Source organism: Hippocampus comes, unplaced genomic scaffold, assembly GCF_001891065.2.
Source record: "Hippocampus comes isolate QL1 unplaced genomic scaffold, H_comes_QL1_v1.1 scaffold22, whole genome shotgun sequence".
NCBI lineage: Eukaryota > Metazoa > Chordata > Actinopteri > Syngnathiformes > Syngnathidae > Hippocampus > Hippocampus comes.
In genome coordinates this window covers 6,326,508-6,341,704 of record NW_017806175.1, presented here as the reverse complement: position 1 = coordinate 6,341,704, position 15,197 = coordinate 6,326,508, and the positions used below count along the sequence as shown (strand labels likewise).

The 15,197-nt window shown below is 44.7% G+C and overlaps 3 protein-coding genes across 3 annotated transcripts in view; all 3 read right to left on the bottom strand.

Moving 5' to 3' along the window:
- Positions 1-93: 93 nt before the first annotated feature.
- Positions 94-4,757, bottom strand: atg4b (autophagy related 4B, cysteine peptidase). The gene is made up of 13 exons (XM_019897119.1): positions 4,665-4,757; positions 3,643-3,744; positions 3,132-3,203; positions 2,941-3,039; positions 2,753-2,854; positions 2,592-2,664; positions 2,419-2,498; positions 2,140-2,348; positions 1,818-1,896; positions 1,586-1,731; positions 1,443-1,499; positions 1,244-1,337; positions 94-932 (listed from the first exon to the last, which is right to left on the bottom strand). The coding sequence occupies exons 1-13, from the start codon at positions 4,672-4,674 to the stop codon at positions 859-861; spliced, it is 1,197 nt and encodes a 398-aa protein (XP_019752678.1). The 5' UTR covers positions 4,675-4,757; the 3' UTR covers positions 94-858.
- A 1,071-nt stretch (positions 4,758-5,828) lies between these two features.
- Positions 5,829-9,543, bottom strand: boka (BCL2 family apoptosis regulator BOK a). The gene is made up of 4 exons (XM_019897123.1): positions 9,013-9,543; positions 8,414-8,542; positions 6,546-6,709; positions 5,829-6,249 (listed from the first exon to the last, which is right to left on the bottom strand). The coding sequence occupies exons 1-4, from the start codon at positions 9,221-9,223 to the stop codon at positions 6,124-6,126; spliced, it is 630 nt and encodes a 209-aa protein (XP_019752682.1). The 5' UTR covers positions 9,224-9,543; the 3' UTR covers positions 5,829-6,123.
- An 875-nt stretch (positions 9,544-10,418) lies between these two features.
- The window catches only part of LOC109532208 (FERM, RhoGEF and pleckstrin domain-containing protein 2-like), a 6,954-nt gene continuing 2,175 nt past the window's right edge, over positions 10,419-15,197 (bottom strand). The window contains exons 6-11 of the mRNA XM_019896924.1: positions 14,181-14,263; positions 13,970-14,091; positions 13,228-13,391; positions 11,912-12,019; positions 11,686-11,837; positions 10,419-11,010 (exon numbers count right to left, since the gene is read on the bottom strand). Coding sequence (XP_019752483.1) covers positions 10,899-11,010; positions 11,686-11,837; positions 11,912-12,019; positions 13,228-13,391; positions 13,970-14,091; positions 14,181-14,263 — 741 coding nt within the window. The 3' untranslated portion in view covers positions 10,419-10,898. The remainder of the gene's footprint in view (positions 11,011-11,685; positions 11,838-11,911; positions 12,020-13,227; positions 13,392-13,969; positions 14,092-14,180; positions 14,264-15,197) is intronic.

Sequence of the window (15,197 nt, the reverse complement as noted above, 5' to 3'; positions counted from 1 at the left end):
CGAAATGGTCAATTTCAATCCATCGTAAAAATGGATCGTTCTGGCAAGATGATCTTGAAGATGACACACACTCAAAAGTGACGAGACATGGTGTGAAATCTTACCAGTTTATTACTCTCTTCCCTCTTATCTGTGTGTGTGTATGTGTGTGTGTACGTATACATACACCAAACCCCCCCAAATTAGTTAATTTGGGTCAAATTTCAGGATTAACCTAAAATGCACGATAACCTTTGACAGGACTTCCACCCACTTGCGGAAATAAAATTCTATGGCCGACCACTTCTATGCCTTTCTGTGACTCTTCCAGTCTCTGTAGCAATGTGTAGCACAACCAGTAGAGCCTGAAGGAGTCACAGAAAGGCGTCTAAGTGGACTTGCTTGGAAATTTATTAGTCCAGTAATGCACATGAAAAAAGTTCCGCGGTCATTCATTCTAGACGTGTAGCCTACCTGAGTTCCCTTTGCTTTTGAGAGCCGTGTATGGTGGTGAGTAAATAAATAAATCTAGTGGGCAAGGATTTTTTTTTTTTCATTGCGTGGTCACGTAGCACTAGCTGAAGCGGGTTAGGGAATGGACTCAGGCTTGAGGGCTGGCGGATTGAAGTTAGGGGAGGGCAAGGCACCGTTCTGCTCTCATTTCTCAACGTTAGTGATGCAGTTAAGACTCCCACAGAAACACGTTTGAAGGTGAGGACGCGCACACGAGTCCCATCCAGCCTTTTGTGGGGACACGGCGTTCCCAAGCTGGATTGCGGCTTTTTCCCCCGACTCGGCGCGTGGAAAAACACGAGAATCTTCTTTTTTTTTTGTTTGTTGGTTTCCGTATCAAACCGTGTTGGACTGTCAGCGCGTTCCTCACAAGGAAAGGATCTCAAATTCTTCGTCCTCAGAGTCAAAGAAGCGCTCCAGGCGGTCTGAGTCAGAGAAGTCTAAGAAACACAAAATACAGACTTAAAAATTATATTCACAATAATGAATTTTATTATAAGACACGAATAATGTCGTAAAAGTCATTTTAAAAAAATTGCGCGTTTTCCTGGGGGTATAACCAAAAACAAAATGTGAGTGCATCAAATTGAACCGAATCAAACCGTTGCACTTAGAAGTACACTATATCGATTTGTAGCGAATCGTCTTTTATTGGAGAGATATATCGAAGAAGGAAATGGCACATAAAGAAAACATTCCGTCAGTTTTAAAAGTCAAATGTGACACGAAACTTGCTGAGACAGAGTTTTACCAGGAGTAAGGTTGAGTGCGTCCACGCTGACCATGTGCGACGGCTGACTGTCCACCAGCTCAAACATCGGTAAGCCTCCTCGGTGGCACGACAACTGCAGTAAAATGTTAAAATGACATCGTACAGATTTGAAAAGGAGGAAGGAATACCACATTTTCAATTCCTGTGGGTGTCCCGATCGAAACATTTGAGTACTTACCCTCCTTATGCGCATGCACCAGTCGTCAAAGTCGTCCTCTGTTCTGCAGAAGAAACCCTGGCGGGACACGCGGACACGGGGGTTCTTTATATCAAGGCGATCCGGCACAAAATGGCTGCCGGTGGTGGGGACGGATTCCTTACGGCGGCGATGGACGGGTCCAGTTCACAGATGTGCATGCGGCAGGGCGGGTGCTGGCAGTGGTACGTCTCGTCGGGCACGTGGCCGTCGTCGCAGGGGTCCACGGCGGGCTGCGTGGTGTGAGGGTCCAAGTAGATCAGCTCCTCGCCTGGAGGGCGGCGAAGCACGAGAGATGAACAAAATGGCGGACGCCAGACAAGAGGTCAAATGTGGGGTCGGGGGGGGGGGACGTACCGACATAACCGATGAAGTAGTGAGCGCTGTTTGGTTTCCCGCCAATGACGCCGAGCGACTGAGGCAGCATGAAGCATTGCTGTGGGAACGCAACAACACGTTTTGTCATGCTGCGTAAAAATCTTCGGACGCCTCGAGAAAGTTGAAAAAAAAAATGTGGATTAAAGCTAGTTTTCGCAACTTCTCAACCTCCTGTGTACTTTGATCCAAATTCCACTTTTGTATCGCCTTTCAACTTCCTGTAGGTGTCCCGATACTTTTGCCCGTATCTTTTCAAGCCCGATGCGTTGCCTCGATGAAAGCAGCGACACGCGAGCGTCACCTTGAGCGTTTGGATGTAGGCGTCGTTGATATCGCTGAGTCCCAGCCTGAGCGGTATGAGGAGGACGAGCGGCCTCCAAAGTTCCACATCGTCCCCCGGGAGAGCGCAGGCGCCCTCCGCGCAGCCGTTCAGTTCGCCGGGCGCCGCCGCCGCCAAATCGCCGCACGCGCCGAGCCCCGCCGCATCCAACCAGGGCATGCACAGACGCTCTGCGATGGACACCGCGACCGCTCGTCACCGCTCTTGGCACCTTCGCGCGACCGATCGACGGCCACTCACTGATCTCCTCGATGACCACCGTGTTGTCCATGGCCACGTGCACCACCAACCTGCTCCACGTGTCGAACGCCGCCAGCTTCCTGGCCAAAGACAAACAACGGACGGGCGACGTGCTAACCGCTAACCGCCCGCGCTGTCGTTTGGAAGACCGTTAATGTTGAGAAGATACTCACTTGAGAACCTGTGCGACTGTGTTTGGTCCATACCACTGTCCTATGGGCTTGCCCTCGCCAACTCCCATTTGTGCTGCGGGATTCATTCCACAAAGCCAAAGAATAAGCCAAGTCCCCGAAGCCGGCCGGGGAGGAGGTGGTACGAGGTGGCCGCCACTCACCGATCTGATGTATGGAGTAGTAACTGTCCTTCTTGTCGATGAAGGCGTTGAGGATGCTAACATACTCCTCTCTTTGCTTGTGCCCTGACGACCATCGCCAGTCTGCCCCGGAGGAAACCATTATAAGCACTGGGACGTGTCTTAATATACATCCGATATACATCCAATATATACCCTCCATACGCTACCTCTGCCCAAGTGCCGGCACGTGAGCGCCTCGCCCAGGATCATCTGCCCGCACCGCAGCATGCAGCCCCATCCCGTGTCCGACGTGGGCCCCGTGCCGCCTGAAAACATGCATAAGGGCTCACACTTTTTCTTCTTCGGCTTTTCCAAAGTTAAAAAAAAAAAAAGTTCAGTCGGCGTCCATGGCACTCACCTATAGGGGGGAAGTTTTTTCTGTACGTGAACCAAAGTCGTGAGGTGACGTCTGATAGGATGTCATCTTTCTCTGTTGGGTAAACAACACATTGAGTCACATTTTTTTTTTTTTTGCTTCAGTTCAGTGGTCATTGTGCTGCTCTTTCTTGTGTTATTGTTGTCCAATTAGTCACCAGTGATGAGTTTGGGCAACAATATGGACGTCTGATGAAATAAAGTGATGGTGGGTTGATGCAGCAAACTACCAATGGTGCCTCAAGCGTGTAGAAATGCTTAACAATATATATATATATATATATATATATATATATATATAAAAGGAAGACCAGTAACACGTCAACTACAAAAATAAGCAAGTCTAAACACATTGTGTTTGTTTTTATTGGCATTAACACGTACATCGTCTTGAACTTTCTGCTTTTGTATGGATTCTTTCCATTTCCCGTGTTCGTTCTCATCTTGCTTTGTGACCTGCAGTGTAAAAGCCAAAAACTGTCGAGGGTGCTTACCTGTGAGCGCGTTATATTCTCTCCCTAAAATCCACACAGGGTCAGAGGTCTCGGGGAAATCCTCAAACTCGCCAAAGCGAAGCGTGTCGTATGTCAACGTTGCTGTTGAGTGAGGAAAACATATGTTTGTCACCACAAATTGGGAGTTCCTAGGTGTCTTTTCAAACAAAATAGCCCACACTTTTCACCTGTAATGACGGAAGACAACAGGACTGTACCATGTTATATTCTAGGACGGGGGAACTGCTCCATTGTGGCTACATTAGGTGTCTCAAAAAACACTATCTAAATCAGCATGCACCAATTAGAATTGATATGGGGGGTTGAAAAACATTTGAAATAAATCCCTCAAACAAAAGTGATATCTTTAGTCCATGTAATATATATTTGTAAGAGTTTGTATGGTAGCTAGGCAGCTACTGTCTTGTTCACTGTCTTCGGGTGACGTCAGACAAGATCGTACCAAATCCATCCTGGGACACCCACGACCACTCAGATACTTTTGGAACGATCCTATTTTGAGTTTTTCTCAGACTTATTTTACATCTAACAGCATACTATTTAAAATGAGCTGTCATTTATCAATTCCCAGGCAAAAGGGACGCTATTTAAGGAACTAGCTTTTTACAGTGTGTGAGTTGTCTGTCACCTTTTGGGAATGATGACTGAGCAAACACTAAAATTATAGCATTACCAATACAAGCAAGAGGAACTTATCAAATCGTGCATACAAAGTACAAATGGCTTCGACACACAATGTAAGACTTCAAAGAATAAGAAAAAAACAATAACAACATTAAAACAAAACAAAACAACAGGCTGGCGTAATTTAGCAGTTAGCTTTGGTCATCACTTAGATGGGCTAACGCCAGCGAAGCTCCAACGGAATGTCGCTTCTGCGTTAGGTTGGCAACCCAAGCCGACTGTCGCCCGGGGTGGACTTTCGTTGTTTACGTGTTATTGTGTTGTTTTGACAAGATTTGACGTTCTGGCGTAATTTTTGCCCCAAAGTCTCGCCTTACCTGCGTCCATCCCGACGAGCTGTGCCTGTGCTAGACTTGTTTGTTGTTTTCGAGCCAGTCTGGCGCCAGCTCGACCAATAGCGAGAGAGTACTAGTGCGGAAGTTGAGAGGAAGGCGGGACGATTGTCAGTACAGCCAATAGCATTTGATATACGGCCTGCTTTGACCAATCAAAAACTGATGACGTATAGGTGCGAAAATACCATGGAACGCAAGACGGCGCTGTAATTCCACCTACACGTACGCAAGAGATATACGGCACCCTAACGTGACTTCCGACTTCTGACAGTCTCAATTTTTTTATTCGTACTGTCCTCGGTATGTATATTTTAGTATGATTATGAAATCATGTATTATTGTACAAATAATGTTACCCTTTGGTGTCGGTGTCGTGATTTTTTTTTTATGTGCCGCCTGATGGAACGGACGTAACCGTTCGAACGTCGCCATATTGGTCCAGGCAATGTATCTTTATAAATTGTGGAAATATATTATTCCTGTTCGACTTTTTTCTTTTCTTTCTTTCTTTTCTTAGTTTATTTACACAAATCCGTTTCAAAACAGCACTACATAGTCGTACTCCACAAAATAAGATCATACAATTACAGCGTGTCAGGAATGAAATAATCATTTATTAACGACTTATTTGACAGTATCAACATTTCTCGGCCAACATTCGGAATGTATGAAATAAAACATAGCCACGATAAAGTGAAAAGTGCTCATCTATGGATCAAATCGACACTATAATACAGGAAAGGATTACCACGTCCTTTTTTATCATTCTTGAGCATAATAGGCAGTTTAGTGAAAAGCTAAAAAAAAAAAAAAAAAAGTTCAAAAATGCACACTTTCTTGCTTGAAACACTAAAACAGTTAATAAGGTGCAGTTAGTGGGTGACTCAGTGCAAATGATTGTAAACACAACCGATGGCGTTACAGCGTTCCTTCACTTTTCCTGGGTGACATGTTTCAAGTCACCCCCCCCCCCACAATAAGTGAATTTTGACTTTTTATACTTTTAATTACTTTTAACATTTTATTTTGGGGGAGATTTATGCCTCTACTAAGCCATAACGAACAATCTACACAGCTCCTTCCTGACAAGCTAATTTTCATGGCCTCGTTTGTTGTAAAAAAAAAAAAAAAAAAAAGGATCCCCCCTTCAAAAAAAAAAAAAGAGACTTAGAGGTACATGGTCACGGTCACAATTGAAATTACGCGACAAGACTGAACCTGCAACAAGCGATCCACAAAGTAGTGAGGAAACACTGTATTGACACTCAGCTATGTAGCATTATTTCTAGTGGTTGTGTTTATTTCAAAGTGGTGGTCACCTTAACAACTGGCATAGAAATTAACAACATAACACAGAGAAAGTGCACGCGTGGACTTTTTTGACTGAATAGATAATTGTGTTTGTATGTTTCAGGGATTGGAGGGGCATCATGAACCGGGGTCACTTGTCCCTAAGCAGGTAGAGCACCATAGCCTTGACGTAGTGTCCAAAAGTGCTCAGCGATAACACCAACCAGTGGGAACGCAAACCAACCTCTGTGTTCACCACACATTTAGTCAGGTCCGCCTAAACAAGAAGAGCAAGAAGAACAAATAAAGCCATACAATACCGCACTTGAAACCCTACTTTTCAACCCTAACTCTGACTTGAAACCCCAACTTTCACAAAACTTAATTCAGGCTTCAAATCCTAATTTGAAACTCATGCCGGGGAACTATCCGGATGTGAAGCGCCATTTTGAAGCCCGAACGTAAACTTAAAAAACCTAATTTGAAACCATAATCCACTTTTGAAACCCTACAGTCAAAGTCAACATGAGTGTTTGCGCACGTGTGTGTGACTGTGTGTGTCTGTGCACTTACCCAACCTCCTCTGCGTTTCAACCACGTGGAAAGACTTTTGCGGACAAACTCCCCCATGCAGTCCACAATGGTATGAACCATGGCAGGATGGCCGTGGCGAACGCAGTCCACGGCAAGAGAGCCAGCCACCGCGTACAAAGAGACAATCTTCCCCCACGTCACACCTGGAAACACACACGCACGCACACACACACACACACACACACACTTAGTTTGACTGTTTTTGTGCATTCTACTGTCTTTGTTATTAATTTATTGTTTGTTGTTGTATGAATTATTTTTGCTCCGTGTACAGCACTTTGTATACAGCGGTGGTTGTTTTAAAGTGCTCTATGAATACTGTACAGTTGAGATGAGTTGAGTTGAGAGTCTTGTGCTGCGTTCGAGGAAGGTGGGAAGTCGGACATATCCAACTTCCGACTCGGAAAAGTGCACTAGAATGAACTGAGAGGTCTGAGTTTGCAAAGTCAGCAACCCCCCCACCCCCCAAAAAAAGGATCACTAAATGACCACGAATGAAAAATGGTGCAGTCCCATTAACTTGCAGGAGCCAGAAAATAGCCTCCCCCAACACAAAGATGGTTTCTATTTTTCTTCACAGCTGAGCCTTGGCAGAAGTTCTGTGCTTTTCTGCTGCTTTGGCAGCAGAAGAGGTTTTTTAGAGTGGAAAAAATGCCTTCGTGTGCATTTTTTCGGCTGGATGAGCCGGGATTACAATGTCCCATTGAGAAGGGGCGGCGGGCAAATAAGAGCTCAGTGTGATTCTCATTTTACAGAAACCTCTATCGACCATATTTGTACCGTTTAGGCATCCCAACTTCGGCTTCCCGTCTATCTCCACTTCCTATAAACACACTTGACTCTGTGTTTATCTTCCATGAGTGTAAAGTGCAGGATGACACCACTTTGCTGACATTTACAGCTGCGCCGCTGTGCAACTTTTTAAGACAGAAACATTTGGAGAAAAGAGGAAAAAGTCCAAAGTTTTGCCTTTGAGGTTAATCGTGTGCAAACAATTCACCATGGCCTTGCTAAAATAGATCAGTAGTTCATTTTACACCAAGTACAACCTCAAAAAATTCTTAACAAGTACCACCTTTTGATCAACATCAAACTACAGTAGCTAGTAGGCTGAATTGTTCATCAAAAATGGACAGGTATTATCCCCCAAAAAGTACATGTAAAATCTTTTTAATGTGCACTTGGAATTTTAACACAGTGCTTCATTATCGGAACATTGACTGATAACAACTTCCTCTTCATGTCATCACCACTTCCCCAAAACCATATTTTTGTGAGAAACAAAACATGAAGCCACAGGTAGGCCGGAGCCAGATTTCAAACCTGGAACCTCAGAACTGTGAGGCAGACGTGCAAACCACTAATCCGGGGTTGCTCAGACTTTTTTGATCGCGATCGACCGATACAGCACGTGCACGCATACACACACACACACACACACACGCACACACGCACACACACACACACACACACACACACGCGCGCGCGCGCGCGCGCGCTCGTGACATGATGAACAACAGACATAACAGACGCCCCCTACATGAACGAAACAGAAAAATAAAGTAAATGCAAGAGTTAGGAAAAGGAAATCACTGCCTACCTGAGTAGAGACCTGACGCGGAGGCATGGGACGCACGTTTGCAGCGTGATAAGTTCAGAAACTATCGTGTGTACGTGTATCGTTTTAATTCAAGATTGCCATTCTTTGCGAGTGGTAACAATGAATTGTACAAGAAACAAAATTTGAGCGAGAATAATAAATAAATAAATAAATAAATAAATAACTAAATAAATAAATAAATAAATAAAAGCCGCACCAACCAGGCACTCTTCAACTGCGGGCTCACCTGTGGAAAAGATGTCGGACGCCACGGCAAGGAAGGCGTCTGTCACCACGCTCTCCGAGGCTACCGTGATGTTGAGCTGCCGAGCCACGTTGCGATAAACGCTGGGACGCAGATACTCCAGCTCATCACCTCAAACACAAACAGGACACCATGCAAAATTCATTTCAACCCAAGTAACAAATTTGTTTGACAATTTGTTTGACAATTTCACTATAAAGTTAGTTTTAGTTAGTTTCATACGTAATATCACTTAGCATTCATTTTTTAAGCAGTTTTGTTTTTATTTTATTTTCAATGATGAACATGATTTCTTCAATTTTTGTTTCGTTAATTTTCGTTATATAAATCAGCCTTGGGGAGAATCCATTTTTCCCCAATAAAATTAATGAAAAATACACAATTCATTAGAGGTATGTATTGATCCTCAAGACGATTCAATATGAATCTCGATACATACGATACGATACAAGTCAAGGATGTATCACTTATAAAATTTTATAATTCCATACAGTTCGGTTCAGTGGGATTATCATTCGATTCGATATGGTACGGTAGTTTATCATACTCCGTGCGTTAACGGGTTCGGATGTGGCACTCACCCAACCATAGGAGAACCGCCGACACGTCACCGTGCGTCCCCCACAAAGAGGCGAGCTGCTCCGGCTTGGACCAACCGATGCCCACGCGACCCAGCCTCGACTGGATGTAGTCCCGACAGAGCGCCTTGGCCTGGGACACCAGCTCCTTATCGGTGGGCGAGCGATCAAACACCTCGGCGGCGAACACGGACGAGCGACGTAACATCTCCATATCCTCTTAACGACTCCTCCGGGAAGCTCCCGGAATGCGCCGCCCGGCGAGACGCCTCCGCGGACCTGCCAAGCCGCCACGGCGGCGCGCGCACCTCGCGCTCCGTCCGCTGGTTCTCGGAGGATTGCAACGACGACTTACTCGGTGAATGTGTGTTGAGAAATGTCAGTCAAATTTGTCATTGTGCCGATTGTCACGTCACAGTAAAAGTTTATTTGTGTCGAAGAAAAACATTGAAAAAACAAAGTTGTTCAAAGTTTCCTTCTAAGGACACAATTTTATTGAAGAGCATAGACCCGCCCCCTTATACACGTGAGCATGCGCACATGACCCAAGAAGCATTTCCATTTTTTTATAAAATAAGTGTATAAATGAAACATTTTTAGCGTACTTTTTAAATAGGTAATTATTTGTAGTGTTTTCTAAATATACCGTTGAAAGGGTTCCTGTTTTTTTCCATGTTCATACTTAGTGTCATCAACCCAGTAAGCCCGTTTACTCAAAAATTCACACATCACCATGCAGAGTAAAGTAAACCTCTCTTTGTCTACGGGGAGGTCTACCACGAGATCCGGGATACTCGCGAGTCCTAATCCAGATTATCAAATCCATAAATTTCAAGGTACAGTGTATTGTCATTGTTATGACATGAATTTTGCTCTGCCATCTTGGTCAGACCACTCTTGAAAAAGGGACCTCAGTCTCACTGGGTTTTTATTTTCTGGTAAAATGAATACAGGAGCGGAGCAAGAGGGAGTACAGGGGTGGCCATGGCCACCACCCCGTTGTCATTCTGCAGCCACCCTCATACCTATTTTTATTTTCTGGTAAAATGAATACAGGAGCGGAGAAAGAGGGAGTTCAGGGGTGGCCATGGCCACCACCCCTTGTCATTCTGCGGCCACCCTCATACCTGGGCAAACATTTTGATTCCTGTAATTTTTCCACCATTTTCACATGGATCAGTATTCTTTGACCCATTACTACTCGGCCACAAGTTTTTAAAAAATATATATATTAACAGCATATCTAAAGAATAAATAGACAATTGATTTGAATGAAAAGCCCCTATCCCACTGAGGAACGAACAATTGAGACTGTCGTAGATTACATCCTGTTCAAAAACATTTTCAAATAAAAATGCTAATTTTTTTTCCATCAACCTACGTGAAAGGAGATTCTCAGGCTGAGCGTGTAGTCTGAAATGATCTTTTTATTTGACGACGTTTTAAAAAGAATCAATGGGAAGACTAAATAAACAGCCTCCCGCACGCACGCACACATCCACACTACACAATAAATAGATGGCTAGACCGTAGCGCCTTCTAACATGATCAGACGCTTAAGACTTCCTCTCTTGTTATGAGACGACACAATACGGCATGAATTGTTTTAAGAGCATCCATCTTAGTAGGGACCAGCCTTGGTTAATGACAAATACTGATTCAACGCCAGCACGAATAGCAGCACCGACGCACTCAAGTCTTTCGTGTGCACTTCCAGGAACCTTCTTCCTCGTTGTCGTCGTCTTCATCGCACCTCAACTCCTTCAACATGAGACCTGCTACACCCTTTTTGATAAGATGGTCCTGTAAAACTTGAAAAGAGCCTTCTCGCAGAAATCAACGTTAAGGTGGTTAATGTAAGGAGGCATGCAGACGTGGACTCCTCCGCGTCAACTTCCGTTCATCTCGACGGGGAGGCCTCTTTCTCCGTCTCCTTTGGCGGGGACCAGCAGGCTCACACGGGCTGTGGCGCTGGCTGCGCTCTTGATCACCTCCATCCACCTGAGAGTGCAACAGGTGCAACACAGAGCTGTTAGCTGGCAGGTGCTTAAAAAACACACACATACACACACACAAAAATGGGGTGTGTGCACATTGAGCTCATGGGGCCATTTTGTGATCGGCTGGATGATAACGTTTTTAAATTAAAAAAAACAAAATAAAAAAGAACAAAGAGTGATTTTTACAATATGGCCCCTTTTTTAACTGAAAATATTTTGAATGAGACTTCAGAAAGAATAAAATACAAATTTGATTAGAAATAAACAAATTAGGTAAACGCCACAAAGACAAACAAAAATACAAAAGTAGTTGATAAAAAGTGAGAAGTACTAAATATAAAATACACTTGCCGTCTCATTTAAAGAGTTAAAACGTCAATTTAAACAATGCTGCAAAATATTGCACTTTTACAATTAAAAAAATGTAAATTTTTAATGAGACTGTTCTGAGAAACACCAGAAAAACAAATACAAAACATTAAATGAAAATGTGAGAAATTGAGAAAAAAATACCAAATATAATAAATTATGAGAAATCAATTAGATGAAAAATAAACAAAATCGTCACCCTTGGAAAAAAAAAATCAGGTAAAAACAATCATAACAAAACTTTGTTTTTGCGAATTATTGGAGGGGGGGAAAAAAAAGAAAATACTGTAGGAAAGAAGACGCTGACCTCTCAAAAGTGTACTCGCTCTCGGCCCGAAAGAAGTAGACGTGCGACTTGAACTGCAGCTTGAAGACGTAATCCTTGTGGATGGCGTCCGCCTCCTCCGGCATGCTCACCGTGTAGCCCAGCAGCGGCAGGCTTGCCAGCGGGAAGTCATCCTGAGCACAACCACACATGAATGAATTTATGAAAAAAGAAATCTCACTCAAAAAGATTCAAAAATGTTTCGCACCTGGTGCGTCTTGTAGAAGAACAAGCAGAAGTTGGTGAAAACCACCCAGAGTTTCTGCCAGCCATTGCTGTTCTTGAACTTCCTCAGAAGGTACCCCGACAACTGGTTCTGCACACCACAACACCGCGTTAATGTAATACATTCGGCCTCATTAACCTTCTGCACAATTTGACACTGCAATAAATACAAGAAAAGGTCATATAAAATGATTCCATTACGGTGTATTGCCTATGGAGATAATAAATAATCGAAGTAAATCTTGTACTTCAAAGTTAAAAACAACTGAAAGACTTTGCAAAGTGAACTCAGAGATTTGTGAGAACTATGTTGTACTGAAGTAAGGTGATAAAATGTCAAGCTGTTTATCACCATTCAGGTTTTGCAGATTTTTCTTTTTGTCTGTGGCCCATTTCTGCCACTACAACATGACGTTAGCTAGCTAGCTAGCTACGTCTACAACTCAAAAAAAAAAAATCTTCACTGGATGCTAGATTTTACAAAACAGCTAAGTGTTGTTTGCAGTATCACCTCACCGAAGAATTTAAATAACATGTCTTCTACCCAGAGAGGTTCACCAGTGGCCTGTTAGCTCATGTGCTAGCCGGGGGCTATTGGTATAGCATAAACACACTCTGAGTAACACTTGAGGCAGCCCATGTACCACAATCTCAATCACCGATTTAGGACACCATGTTTTCAAGTGGACACTGTTGGACGCGCTAGGCTATCGAGAACTCCGTTTAACTCCCTTGCCGGTACCTGGTTCATGCGCAGGTAATCGGTGAGTGAAAGGTTCTGGTTGCGGTACCAGCAAACGTGTGTGATGGTGTTTGGTCTCTGGCCCTGACCCAGAAGGTAGCGAGGAGGCAGCTCAGGGGACGCAGCGGGAGAAACTGACCGCCGATGGTCAGAGAACGAGACAGGAAAGAAGAGGAAGAAGAAGTGTTAGTGTGTTACGCCAAAGAGAAAACGGTGTCAGTGTGTTACACAGGAATGGGAGAGGAAGAGTTGGCTTGCTACATTGGACGGGTAAAGGAAGTCAGGGTGGTACAGGAAAAGAAGAGGAGGTTCATGTTACGTTGCAGAGGAAAGGTCAAAAGGTTTCACGGGAGAGTTGGCGTGTTACCCTGCGCAGGAGTGTCAGTGTGTAACACTGGCGAGTGAGTGTTACAAAGAGAGTTGTTGTGTCACATTGGTGAGTCTTTTTGGCGACGTATGAAAACGACCCGCTCCGTTGCAAGGTGCAAAAGCCTCACGCGCGTGTGCGCGCACGCAATCTGATGTGAGGTGGCTCGGATCACAGGGGGCAGCAGTACCTCCACAGCCAGGCTGTGGTCTGACATGGACACGCTGGTGTTGCGGTGCCAGCACACATGCATGGTGGTGTTGGCGCGGTGGTGGGTCTGCTTGTCCAGAGATGTGCGTGACGAGTTCATGTCGTCTTCAGACTCCTGCTCCAGGGAAACCTCGTCCGAAGAGCCTGAGGCCGGGGGGGAGGATGCCGGGGAGGAGGAGGAGGAGGAGGGATGGAAGGAGGTGAGCGAGGTGGAGGGTGAGGCGGGACGGAATCTAAGGCGCTCACCGGACACTTCATTAGGTACACTTGCACAACGTCATCGATCTCACAAAGAACTTCTTTCAAGCACCAATCCTGATTTGATAACGTATTTTAAGCTAACCTGTTTAAAAAAAAAAAAAAAATTGAAGCCTTACCCCTATCTTCAAGCCGTACACAAGCGTTTGTGGTATTTTTCGCAACAGTCCCCAAATGAGAAATCCATACCTTGGCTTGAAACCTTCAACTAAAACCCAAAGCCTGGTTTGAAACCCTATTCTGAAACCCCCAAAATGGCTTAAAACCCTAACATAAACCAATCAAACCAAAACCCTAACACAGACTTACGTAAAACCCTCATTTAAAACTCATTTCAAACCCTAACCACTTCTTAAAACCATAATCTGACTTGAAACCTTAATTTTTCTTCATCAATATTGCATGCCCGGTGTTCCTAATAAAGTGTCCCGTCTCTCTGTCACATGACTCCTCCTCTCTCTTACGATTGGAGTGATCGGCGAGGCCTCCGTCCAGAAAGACGCTGCCGGACTTCTCCTGAGACTTCTTGGCCAAGTCGATAGCCACGTTGAGGTCCTCGATCCACTTGCTCATCTCCACTTTGGAGCTGCGTGAACATAAAACAAAGCGTGAGCGACTTGCGCGCAGAACAACAGGAAGTGATGTGACCGACAGACAGGAAGTGAGGTGACTGACCTGGCTGCCACCACGATGGTCCTGTGTGCAGAGTAGATGGTGAAGCAGTGAGGCACCGCCCACTCCTTCTCGCTCTCCTCCACCTGTCGACGCAAACGACACAAAAGTCACACACCTCTTGATGCCCTACCTTGAAACCCTTCGCCAAGCTTGATGCCCTACTTGGAGCCCACAACACAAGCTTGATATCCTACTTGGACACCATATGAAACTCGAACCTGTGTTTGAAACGATAAATCAGGCATGAAACCTTCATTTGAAACCAAATCCATGTATGAAGTCCTAACCCTGACTTGAAGCCCTACCTTGAAAACATCCGCGCTAACTTGGAATGCTAATGTAAGGGCTTAATATCCACTTGAAACAGTAACACTGCCATGAAAACCCAACGCTGATACCCTAACGGGAAACTTAGGCCTGACGTGAGGCCCTGACTCTGATTTGAGACCCGAACTCTGACTTGAAACCTTTCTTGGAAATCATAATCCTGACTTAAAATCACAACCCTAACTTTCCCCCCTAAGGCTGTCTTAAAACTCGATCCATCGCACTTAACGCAGACTAAATAAAAACCATAATACAAATTTGAAATCCTGTCCTTGGTCGGAAATTGTAATTCCAAACCATGTCTTCAAACTTTAACTGGAAACCACAACGCTGCCATGAATCCTGAACATCAAACCACTACACTGACTTGAAACCCAAACCATACTCCAAAAGTCAAATTTTTACACCCTTAGCTTCAACTTGAGACCCCAACCATAACCCTAACCCGCTTTTTGAGACATTTCATTGGATATTTTGGATCGCCTGAGCATGTGCAGGGTGAGCTCTCTGCTATGAAGCGAGGAAGTCAGGAGAAGCCGAGGAAGAAAAAGACGAGGAGGTTTATCGGGTGTCCAAGTGAGCTGACCTACAGCTCATCAGACTTACCGGAGCGTCCAGAATTATGAGCTGCGGCCGGCGATTAAAAGCAGAGACATGCAAACGTTAGCACCAACCTGCCCTTCACCCCCT

Excerpts from the sequence above, each read along its gene's own strand:
- atg4b (XM_019897119.1), bottom strand. Across the intron at positions 2,855-2,940 it reads GTGCCGGCACTTGGGCAGAG|ACTGGCGATGGTCGTCAGGG; the intron begins GTAGCGTATGGA and ends CCTCCGGGGCAG. Across the intron at positions 1,732-1,817 it reads CTACTTCATCGGTTATGTCG|GCGAGGAGCTGATCTACTTG; the intron begins GTACGTCCCCCC and ends GCCGCCCTCCAG.
- boka (XM_019897123.1), bottom strand. The coding sequence starts at position 9,223 with ATGGAGATGTTACGTCGCTCGTCCGTGTTCGCCGCCGAGGTGTTTGAT. Across the intron at positions 6,710-8,413 it reads GTCCGACATCTTTTCCACAG|GTGTGACGTGGGGGAAGATT; the intron begins GTGAGCCCGCAG and ends GTGTGTTTCCAG. Across the intron at positions 6,250-6,545 it reads TGAAACGCAGAGGAGGTTGG|GCGGACCTGACTAAATGTGT; the intron begins GTAAGTGCACAG and ends CTTCTTGTTTAG.